The 11249-nt window shown below is 59.1% G+C and overlaps 1 protein-coding gene across 1 annotated transcript; it reads right to left on the bottom strand.

Moving 5' to 3' along the window:
• Positions 1 to 2101: 2101 nt before the first annotated feature.
• LBX1 (ladybird homeobox 1) lies at positions 2102 to 5268 on the bottom strand. Its single transcript, XM_014837635.3, has 2 exons — positions 4384 to 5268; positions 2102 to 3685 (listed from the first exon to the last, which is right to left on the bottom strand). The coding sequence occupies exons 1-2, from the start codon at positions 4706 to 4708 to the stop codon at positions 3165 to 3167; spliced, it is 846 nt and encodes a 281-aa protein (XP_014693121.1). The 5' UTR covers positions 4709 to 5268; the 3' UTR covers positions 2102 to 3164.
• Positions 5269 to 11249: the final 5981 nt, after the last annotated feature.

Here is an 11249-nt window from a genome sequence, read left to right as displayed (position 1 = left end):
GAGCTCCTTGAAGGCAGGAATCGGATCTGTTTCGTTTCAATTTCCCAGCCCCCAGCGCGGCCTGGCGCAAAAAGACGCACGATAAACATTTGCTGAATTGAACGGATTTTTCCATTTTATTAATCCTTCCCCTTCTTTCCTTCCTTCCTTTCCTCCTTCCTTCCTCCCTCGTTATTTTTTATTTCTTGGTTATATTCAATTGTCATGTTTTTCAGGCTCATTAAATCCATTTAGAGACAAAAGAATAAAAGGCAGAAGGGGAAGGAGGGGGAGGAGGGGAGGGGGAGGGGAGGGGAGGGGAGGGGGAGGCCGGAGAAGCAAACAAATAACCCGCTTTAACTAGACGGGCGGATAAATGGCCCCGTTTCTCCTCAGCCCGGATGCGCCTGCTTAGCCGCGCGCCCCGCGGGCGCCGCAGCTCCGGTGGGCTCAGCCCCAGGGCCGCCGCCCCCAACCCAAAGGGACCCAGCAGGGCCCAGCCCGGGGGCCGCGAAGCAGGGAGCGGCCTGAGGTGCCAGGGCCGCTTCATTGGGATTCATGGGCGTGTTGGGCGGGCGGCCCCGGGCTCCGGGCGCGGGGCGGGGGCCGGGCGGGAGTGGGGTGCGCACGGCGGGCGCAGATGCCCGGGTGACCGCCGCGCCGCGGTCCCTGCGCCGCCTTTGTGCCGGGGAGGCGCGCGCGGGGACCTAATCCATCAAATTGTCTACAAATTGTGAAGAAAATTCAAAAACCATATGGTCGCCAGCGCCGGCGCGCTCTGGGCTGCGGAGGGCCGCGGCCGCGCCCGCACCCGGAGCCGCGGGGGGCTGGGCCCGGCTATTGTCGCCTGTCAGCGGCCGCCCGGGTCCATTCGTCCCGGCCTTCATGGTCCGCGCTCCGAATTACAGACCCATCCATCCTGAGAGAGGGCGATTTATGTCGCCCAGGAGGAACCGGCCGCACGCCCGCCCGCTGCCCGCTGCCTCTTTCCTTCTTTCGTTCTCTCCTCTCTCTTCTCTCCCCTCTTCCAATTCCCTTTTTCTCCCTCTTTCTCTGTCTCTCTCTCCGTATAGCTTTTCCTCTTTCTCTTCCTCATCCCTGTCTCTCTGGCTCTCCACTTTCTCGCTCTGCTTTTGGAGTGTCTTTTTGTGCTCCTTTTTCTGTTTCTCTGACTCTCAGTTTCCTCCAGGACGCGCGCGTTCCCAACTCAGGCCCCGGGGCCCCATGGCCTGCCCGAGACCAGATGCGCATTTCTCACATCAATTTTGCGGAGAAAGAGAGCCGAGCAGCCCGGAGGCGGGACCCTCCTCTGGTGACAGCGGCCACTCGCCAGTCCAGCGACAACAAAAGCCCAGAGAGAAACCTGCTCAGTCTAGAAAAGTGAAAGCTGCCTGTGTCCCTGCCCCAGCCGCCCTGAGGGCGCGGGGACCCCAAAGAGTCCTTGGGGGATTGATGTCTCTGCCCCCAGCCGAGTTTGGGGCCCGGAATTTGTAAAGTTACCAGAAATTCACCACAATTCTCAGACACCTAGGGTTCCATCTCCCCGTGCCCGTGCCGGTGCGCGCGATTCAGCCCGCCCTTGGTGCCTTCAGCTTCATTGTCCTTCCTCCTCCAAGGGTGAGATCCTTTGGCGAACCACAACTTAGGAGCCCTCAGGCTCCACCCTGCTGTCCGACTGAGCTATACCTGCCATACATCGGAGGCTTAGCAGGCGTCCCAGGCAGAGCGGGAAGAATGCCTGCCCTTCAGTCCCACGTGGGAGGCACGAACCGCGGTGCAAGTCTCCCCCACCTACTCTTTGCCCCACACGAATTAATTTTCCACCCTTGGCGCCCCTAACGTACGCACGCATTTTCTCCCAGCGCTCCGCGCCTCCCTTTTGACCCGGACCTGGCGAAGCCCGCTTCTCTCGCCCCCCACCATTTGGGAGCTGCCGCGTGTTCTCCGGCGAGGAGTGTCTTCTCCTACTGCTTTCCTTTCATCTCGAATTCTCACGCCTGCCCTGAAACTCCAAATCTCCAAGGCCTGGCAGCCGGCGAGGAGCAGCGGCAAGATAAGCGAGCCTGCCGCGATTTCCCCCAATAGGGCCCGCTCATTCAGACACGGTCACCGCGGGTTCTAGTAAAATGGCAAAGACTTTATTTATCGGAGAAAGAGGCCTTGGGTACAGTCCGGGGAGGAGAGGGCAGGAGCAGGGAAGGGACACGCGAGACCCACCCTCATCCGACCACCCTTGTCTGGCCAAGTCGAGCTAGGAGCAGGGCATTGAGGACTGCAAGACAGACCCAGAGCTGCGGAGGAGGTGGGGTGAGGGCTTAAGTCGGCCTCCTCTCAGTCTCTGTCACATGCAAAAAAATTCTAAAAAGAGTAAAAAATAATTCTAGGGCTTTGGGTTCCATTTTCGTTTGTTGCTTGGTTGGTTTCCCCCTGCTTTGTCCCTAAGACCCGGACCCTAGCAGTCAGTCCAAGGAGACGGAGAGAGCGCGGGGAGGAATCTTGAAAATAGCGTTAGTGGGCATGGGGAGACAGAAATGGCATCGAAAACAGACTTCTGGCGGGGTGGGGGGCGGGGAGAGATGGATTTAAAACTTGCAAGTTGGGATCTGGCTGTCCCCCTCAGCCCCTTCCCACTCGGGGCAAAAAGGCAGAAGAAAATAAAAAAGTCAACTGCAATAGGCCAAGGGAGGTGAGAAGGGAGAGGGCCGGTGCATTCGCCACATGCAGAGAAAAATCAAAACAGTCGGGGCGGCCCCCTCCTCCAGACCGCGGGGTTAAGTGTTCGTTACCCTCGATTCTGCCTCGCCCTCAGCAAACCCAGCAGCCTGAGAGCTTTGAAAACATGGAAATCTCCGAGATTTTAAAAAATAAAAGAAAGAAAAAAAAGTCAGGCTGTGGTGGGAAGAACCCGCTACATCGGTTTAAATATTTATACAGAAGCCATACAGAATTGCAGGGCGAGGGCTCCCAGGGCGGCGAAGGCCGCGCGCGGCGGCCGGCCCGGCCGGCCAGCCCGGGTTTATTGCTTCGAGAAGGAAGAGGCAGCTGCCGGGAGCCGAGTCCGGGCCAGGGACAGGGGAGAAGGCGGGAGTTGCAGAGGAGGTCCCAGCTCCCCTCGGTCCGGTCCGGGAGGCGGCGGGCATACGGGCGCTAGGGCAGCGGCGGCGGCAGCAGATCCCGGGCGCCGCTCAATCGTCCACGTCGATCTCTTCGTCTTCCTCGTCCTCCGAGCAGTCCTGGCTGCTGGCCGGCTGGTCCGTGAGCGGGGAAGAGGGCGAGAGCTGCAGGGGCCCGGCCCCCGGGGCCTGCGGGGCGCCTGGGGGGAGCGCCGGAGAGCCAGGCCTCGACTTGGCCCTGCCGCAGCCGCCGCCACCGCCGCCCGCGGCCTCCGAGTTCTGCTCCAGTTCAGCCAGCGCCACGATGTCCATCTGCCCGCTGGGGCCCAGTTTCTTGGCGGACTCCACGTCGGCCTTCATCTCCTCCAGGTCCCGCTTGAGCTTGGCGCGCCGATTCTGGAACCAGGTGATAACTTGAGCGTTGGTGAGGCCCAGCTGCTGCGCGATTTGGTCGCGATCGGCGGGGGACAGGTACTTCTGGTAGAGAAAGCGTTTCTCCAACTCATAGATCTGGTGGTTGGTGAAGGCCGTGCGGGACTTTCGCCGCTTCTTGGGGGTCTGCCGCTGCCCAAAGATGGTCATCCCGTCGCGGCCTGCGAGGAAACCATAGTATAGGCTTGCGCCAGGGGAGAGAAGACCCCCACCCGGCTGTCGCTCACCCCACCCAGGCCCATCGGCCTGACATCAGCCGCTGTTCCCTTCTCGGATTTGATTCGGCCTCCTGGACTAGGGTAAGCTTCGACTCTCGCAAACCCCTCTCCCCCGTTTCTCATCTACCGGAAGTCCCTAGGAAAAATTGTTTTGGTCTTTGCTCCCCCACCAAAGAGTTCGTTTGAAAGACCCGAGGTCGCCAGAGCACGAGGGAACCAGACAGGGACGCTCTGACTGCAATGTACAGGTTGGTCCTCCACTTCTTCCCAATCACCCTGACTCTACCTACTGCCACCCAAAAGGTCCCAGGAAAAGGCTCTCCGTTCCCCACCCCAGGAACAGGGCTAGCAGCGCCCAGGCCACTGGGAACGGGAGGGAACCGGGCAGATCAGGCAGAACTGCGGAAAGCTCTTGGGTTCCCGCCACCCCTCCCCGGTCACTCGACTCTGGCCTATCCAGAGGTTCCTAGGAAATAGGGTTTGGGTCCTGTCCCACCCACCTCCACTCCCAGCGGCAGCGGCTTGGGCTGGAGGGCCCTGACGGCCGGCGCGGGAGGAGTTAGGCAGAGGCACAGGGCACGGAGCAAGGGGCACAGGGAGAAGTGCGCGGGCTGCTGGACGCAGGGGAACCCAGTGCCTACCTTCTGCTGCCTGCAGGACGCTGACCTCCAGCCCCTTAAAGGTCTTGCTGGCGAGTTCCTCCAGCGCGCACAGCGGCGAGGTCTGCGAGAGCAGCGCGCGGCCCGCCAGGGGCAAGCCGCCCGGCGCGTGCTTGTCCGCGGCCGCCAGCAGGTGCGCCGCCCCGCACAGCGAGTAACTTCTCCGCACAGACGGCTTGTTGAGGATATCCTCGATGCTGAACGGCGTCAGCGGCTTGTTGGAGTTGGCGGGCGGCGGCAGGTGGTCCAGAGGGCTGCGCCGCCGCTCCTCCCCCGGCGCCGCTTTGCCGTCCTCCTTGGAAGTCATCTCGGCCTCGTTTGGGGGCCCGGCCGGGGCGGCTCGGGCCGCGGGGACCCAGCCCGCGGGCAGCTCGGGCGCCGGGCGGCGCGGGCAGGCAACGACGGCGGGCGCGAAGAAGGCCGCGCCCGGTAGGGCGCGGGCCGGGCGCTGGGCCGATTAGCGCAGCGGCAGAGGCGAGCAGAGCCGCACGGGGCCCCGGGAGGAGGGCGCTGACGCGGGCGCCGCCACCGCCGCCGGGGCTTCCAGCAATCCGGGGCCCGAGCCGGGGCGCGCCGCACGGGGCTCCAGTTTCGCCAGCCCCGGTGCTATTTAAAGGTGTCAGGTGGCTCCGCGGCGGCTCCTGGCCCCGGGTCCTGGCGGCGGCAGTTGGAAGAGCCGAGGCGAGGACGCCGATCCCGTACTGCGAGGGGAGGCGGAGAGATGGGGCAATTGACTATTGCTAACAAGTTAGCCTTGATCGAGGAGTAATCAATTATCTGCAGCGGCACTTCTCTCCCTCTCTTTCTCTCTCCTTTCTCCCTTTCTCCTCTCTCTTATTTCTCTCTGTTCTCTCTCCGCCTGTCTCTCTCTCCCTCCCTCCCTCTCTCTTCTCTCTTCTCTGCTCCCCCCGTCTCTCTCCTTCTCTCCCTCTCCCTCGTCCTCTGTTTCACTCTCTGTCCAATGCAGGCGGCTCTAAGTTGGGAAGCTCATTAATTAGCGGGCCGGGGGTAGGAGGAGCTGGCTGGAATTAGCCTGCCTAATGCGCCTGTCAGTCCGGGCGCTGCGCCGCGCTCGGCCCGAGCTGTTTGTAAATTACATTAGCAGCGCCTTTATTGCACCCGAACCTCCGGCGACTGAAAAGCCGCCGCCCCCACCCCAAACTGCGAGCCGCGCTCCTGGCGCACCCGCCTCCCACCGGCCTGGCTGCGATGGCAGCGCTGGCCCGGAGGTCTCAGGCTCTCCGACCCGGGATTTGGCGCCCGAGAAGGACGGCGAGAGCCCAGCCAGGGAGGTACGCGGCCACCGCGCGGACCAGGTAAGAGCAGGAGCTTGGGTGGGTCCCGCCGCCGCCCAGCGCGGACTTTGCCCAGCTGAGATCAAAGACCCAGCGCCCGTACCCCTAGACCCTCTTGCCCCTCACCCGCGGCCTTGGGCCACGCGCCTGGGGAGAGGGAACCTGCAGCTGCCGGGCTGGCCCGCGGGGCGTCCGAGTAGGCTCTGCAGCCCTGGGTGAGGCGAGAAGGGACACGGGGGTGGGGGACCCCAGGGGCTGGGGGAGGGGGCCATTCAGAGGACTTAGACTTCCCCAGTCGAGAGGCAGAGGGAGGAGTTGGTGGCTCTAGGCTCCTCTCCCCAAGCTTGAGCCCGAAGCGACAGCCTTACCTCCTCCGGCAATCTTGCACACTCTTTCCTCGGGCCGCGGCTCTCCGGGCCGGCTGGGGCCACGGCCCGCCTGGTGGCAGGCGTCCGACCGGGCAGCCGGGCCGGGTGCCGGCGCTAACGGGGCCGGCCCGGGGCCTCCCTGCTGCGCTCTGCCCGGGCCCCGGCCGGGGCCCCGCTGCCGGCCCCGCCCAGCCCAGCGCCGGGCTCGAGTGTACCGCCCGGCCGGCCGACTCCAGCTGTTCCGGATGCGGGGCGGGGGCTGGAGGGGGCCGGGCCAAGGCAGGGGCTGCGCACTCAGGAACCCGCAGAGGGGCCGGTTCGAGTCAGACCGGGGACTGGGAACCCTACGGCCGGCCGGACTCTGTGCGTATCAGGCGAGCATTTGTGTGCATCGGTATTTGAATGTGTTTATATTTTTGAATATGTATATTTGTGTGTGGTTCTCCATGTGTATATTTGTGTAAACATATGTGAACATGTGGATATTTAGGCGTGTTTGAATCCCTACCTATATCTTCCATTCCCCTGAGGCACCCAAGGGGGCTGTGCCCCCAGGCTCTTTTCTCTCTTGCTTCCCTCCTCTGGTTTGTGCGGGGCCATTGGCCCGCCATCCTAATTTTCCATTTCTGGCCCTGGAGAAGGGAGGGGAGGAAGAGGGACTTGGAGTCAAGGGAAGAAGAGCTCTTCCGCTCCCCACAGATAGCCCCAGCCCTTTCCCTGGCTTTGTTTGTAAACTCCTGAGCAGGCAGTGTGGTCTGGTGCCCGTTTGGTGGAGAGAAGGGCCCAGAGAGGCCAGTGCAGAGGACTGTGGCCCAGCCCAGAGTTTGGGATGGGAAGAATAGGACCTCTTGGGTTTCTTGCCTCCCATACCTGCCCTAGGAGGGAGCGGGCCAAGCTGGGCTGTGGGGCAGGGGACAGGTTCTCTCCCTGGATGCTTCCAGCATAGGGACTGCCATGCGTCAGAGATGGATTTCTTTATCTCCCATTTAGTTATTTGTTTGGAATATGGCTTGCAGCTCTCCAGAGTAAAAAGGACTGCATAGAGAGAAAGGATTCTTGTTTGGGACCCCAGTGCCTGCCTCAGGCCTGCTTGGGAGTGTTGGGAAGAGTTCCTTACCCTCTTCCCCATCTTTGTCCTGAATTTTGGGGGAAGAACAGATGCTCAGAGGCAGGAATGGTGAGAATGGGATTCTCAGTTCCCCCAGAGCTGCAGAACTATCCCCAAGGCAGGCCTGTCTCTGATGCCTCAGTGCTGTTCTGGGAGCCACGAGGTGATGCTGGGCCTAGCAACCGTGGAGCTGGAGATGGTGGAGAGGGACCTGAGGGAGAGGGCGCCGGGGAGCCAGACCCTGCTGGCTTAGAAGCTCTGCGATCAAGAGGGTTCTGCCCTCTCCTCTCACTTTCTGCTCTCAGGATCCTGCTTCAGCCTCTGGCTGGCAGTCCTTTCCTGCCACGACCCCAAAAGCTGTGGCCCAGAGCTTTAGGCAAGCCACATCCGGCAGGCCAGCAGATGAGGCCCCTCCAGACCAGGGAAGGGGAACTCTTGGGTCCCTATCATGGGAGCGGATCCCTCTCATACTCCACCTACCCCCTCATTCTTCTGTCTATTTCTGTCTTTGCCCCTGATATTGGCCTGCAGGATAGGATCTTAAGGACAAGCCTGCTGTTGCCCATCTCCCGGTCCCTCAGGACCAGCAGAGTTCAGGGTTACTGTGAGGCTGCCAGGAAGGTGAGGAATGTGAATTGGGAGGCAGAGGGGTGGGAGCATAGAATTCCTCCACTGGGGCCCTGTTTCATGGGACCTTTAGTTTTCTGCCACATCGTGTCAAAATGGACAGGACATTCCACAGCCATCTGTTGTATTACTCCTTCCTTCCACTGTCACCAAACCTCTTCTTTCCTTCCTGGCTGGTACCTGCCGCCCTATCCCAAGGCTTTGTTTTTCGTTTTTTGGGGGGGTTTTTTTTGGCCTAATTGGGTTGAACTCTTAGCCAAACAGCTCCACACAGCTAGGGGTTCAGGGGGCATGTGGTGCCACCCCTCATTTTGTTGCTTAGGGTCTCCTGCCTCCATCATCTCATCCAGGCCATCTTCAGAAACCAGCCCAACTTCCCCACCAACCTTTTCCCAACCCAGAGGTTCTCCCAACTCCAGACTCCAGTTCGTGGGTGGCTGGGGTCTTCTGAACTCCTGGGAGCCCAAATCCACCGGCTTCCCAGACACCTCCTGCAGAGCAAGGAGCTGTGGTTTGGGTTTGCACAGATTCACTCCCTCTCCCTCCAGACTGGGAGATCCTTGAGGGCAGGGATCTTGATGCACCCAAGACCTGTGCAGGCCTGGCTGAGCACCGGGCACCCTCCGTGTATTGTATTGCGTATTGATTAAATGAGTTTTTGTTGAGCAAATGGAGGGCGAACGATTGTGTATTGTGGAAGAGGAGGAAGACTTGGGCCTTGACTGTTCCCCTTCAGAGGAGATTTGGAGATTGTGAGAATTGGAAAGGGGAGTAACTCAGGGGCAGTGGGGTGGGGGTTAGTGAGAAGGAACCCTGCCATCTCTCTCCAGGATCTAACTTTCCCAACTCCCTGCCTGGGATCCAGTGCTGGGTGGGAAAGACACTCTGGGGCCCCCCAATCCCAGTCGGCTGAGCTGGTGTCATCTCCCCGGAGCTGGAAGCAGCTGGTCCCTGGAGTCTGCTCCCGTAGAGGGAATGCCTTTCTTCAGAGCCCGGTCTACACTGTATCCTGGCTCCTGAATTCCTGTTTGCTGCCTATACTGCCAAGGTCCAGCCTGATTCCCTCTCCAGTGGAAGGGGAAGGGATTATTCTGCTTTCTCTCTAGTTTAGTGAATGTTCTAGACAAGGAGGAAAAAAAGAGCATTGCATGAATTGCCCGGATAAGGGGACCCTGTAGACCCAAGCAAAATGAGTTATTCTTTAGCTCAGGAGAATAATTCAAGTAACCCCCCAAAGGCTCCATCGGCTTAAATCCAGATTGTTTTGGTAGCCCCATTCCTTTCCAGATTATTTGTGTAAGCACCAGTGTTGGCCCTCAGGCCAGAGCTTCCCGCAGAAAAAAGGTTCTGACACCGCTTGAAATGAGTTGACTTGACCACCAATAGGGATCATTTTTGTCCCCCAGGGACCTGCTACTTCAACACTCCTTGTGGAATTCAGAGTGTTTCTTCTGCTACAGAAGTAGACTCCGATAGATGGCCTCCTGCTACCCTGGCTGAACCAGGACTGCCCACTTGGTTTTTATATTCTGCCTTGGGCCACTGTCTGCAGTAACATCAAGAACAATAACAATGACAATAAACACCGTAAGCCCTTACCATGTGCCTGGCTTCAGGCTAAGAGTTTTATTCATTTCATTTACTACTCACAACCCTATGAGGTAGCTACTGCTATTACCCCGATTTCACATATAAGGAAAATGAGGCCCAGAGATGTTAAGCAACTCATCCAAAGTCACACAGCCTGTTTTGGAGTAATTAGGATTTGAAGACCAGTTTTTCTCACTCAAGTCTTAATCCTGGAATCAGGGGGTTCTTAACCATAGGCTCTTTGAATGGGCTTCAGGGGCTCTGCACATCCTAGAAATTGTGTATAAAATTATGTATGAGAGCCCAAGTGGACACATTTTTCCAGGGGCAATATTACGTAACACATTGGATTCTTGAAAGGGGTCGGAGATCCAGAAAAGGTTAAGGCCAGAAGCTGGCCAATAGGGGAAGGAAGATGGAAGCTGCCTTCCTGTAGGCTTGGGGAGCCAGGAGCCAGCTGCTCCAAAATTCAGGCTGAGCTCCAAGCCTGCTTCTGGACCTTCCCTGCTGTCTCTGGCCAGGCCCAGCTCTCTGGACCTCCTCTGGCAGAGCGGTGGGGGCAGGGTCTATGACCAGAGCACCCCTCCCTTCTTCTCCCCTCCCACTTGTTTTGTGAACAGAACTCCTTCAGAGCCTAGTGACAGGGTGGCCGCACTACTTGGGCGGACCACTTCCAGGCACTTTAGCCCTGCCTGGGGGGATTGGCTGCCCTGTAGAAGTGTAGGGGTCATAGACAGACCGCTGAGAGATAGAGACAGGTAGAGATGAGAAGAGATAGTTCCCATTCTCTGCAGTCCCCCAGCCCTCTTTTTTGGTCCCCAGCCTTTGCTCCCCCATCCTGGGGCAGAAGGGTCTCTATTGCTTCCCTTCCTGGCACCTCTTGCTGTTTTTAGGGCTCAGTTCATCTTGGGGGAGACTTCCCTGCCCTGTTCATTTTCTCTGTCCTCCTTAGCAGCCCCCTCCTTGGAGTCACCATCAGATTGCCAGGAACGTGCTGGTTTGTCTGTCTGCCCTTCTGCCTCTCTCTCCACCTGTCTGTGAATTTGGGGAGGAAGAGACCTGGATCTCCTCTCCATGCCCTATGCCAGTCTGGCATATACCAAAGGCCCCTCGTGCATTCGTTGAATAAATAAACTAGATGAATAAGAGACAAAAGAGAAAGCCAGGCAGGGACCTCAGCCTGTGCCCCAGAGAGAGGACCAGGGAGGAGAGGAAAGGGTAGGTGCATTGTTTTGCCAGCTGCATGCAGATGTGTGAGGCACCCCTGCTGCTCATACCTCCAGCATACACACAGGGGTACAGAAACCTCATTCTTTAATGCTTTTTGGTCATGGAGGGGTGGGCCTGGGTTCTGGACCCAGCTGTGGTATGGCCTGACTCGGGAATGGAGTTTGTTCACTCTCTCTCTCTCTTTCTTTTTTTTTACAAAACAGGATTGAGCTCCCTCGTGTTTTGGCCCAGAATCGGGGAGGAAGAACAGACAGAAGATGGAGGGTGATGGGCAGGCAGGAGTGGCAGGAAACAGACACCCCCACCCCAGTAGCCCAGGGAACTGTGAAGAGGTTAAAGGATGAGTGGGAGGAGTCTGGTTCTGTCCCCAAGGAGGTGGCATTTGAGTTGAGCCTTGAAAAACCAGGAGCATTTGGAGAGGTGCAGAGGCGAGGACCACTCTCCAGGCGCTGGGAACAGCCAAGCAGCAAGCCAGAAGTGTCAACCCAGAGGGGGAGCCAGAGTGCCCCCACATGTCCTCCCTTGGTCACCTAGCCTGCAGGTCAGGGTGAAATCCTTGGTTCCTTGAGCGCCCTCCTCAGGTCTGCAGCCTGGAGCAGGGGCTGGTGGGCTCCTGGGATGGCTGTTCCG

Source organism: Equus asinus, chromosome 2, assembly GCF_041296235.1.
Source record: "Equus asinus isolate D_3611 breed Donkey chromosome 2, EquAss-T2T_v2, whole genome shotgun sequence".
NCBI classification, from domain to species: Eukaryota; Metazoa; Chordata; class Mammalia; order Perissodactyla; family Equidae; genus Equus; species Equus asinus.
The sequence above is the reverse complement of the archived record's forward strand: the minus strand, read 5'-3'. Positions and strand labels throughout refer to the sequence as shown.

What these genes read in the sequence shown, in the direction of transcription:
- LBX1 (XM_014837635.3), bottom strand. Translation starts at nt 4,708, where the DNA reads ATGACTTCCAAGGAGGACGGCAAAGCGGCGCCGGGGGAGGAGCGGCGG. An exon ending in CGTCCTGCAGGCAGCAGAAG is followed by an intron (nt 3,686 to 4,383) that starts GTAGGCACTGGG and finishes GTTTCCTCGCAG; the next exon opens with GCCGCGACGGGATGACCATC.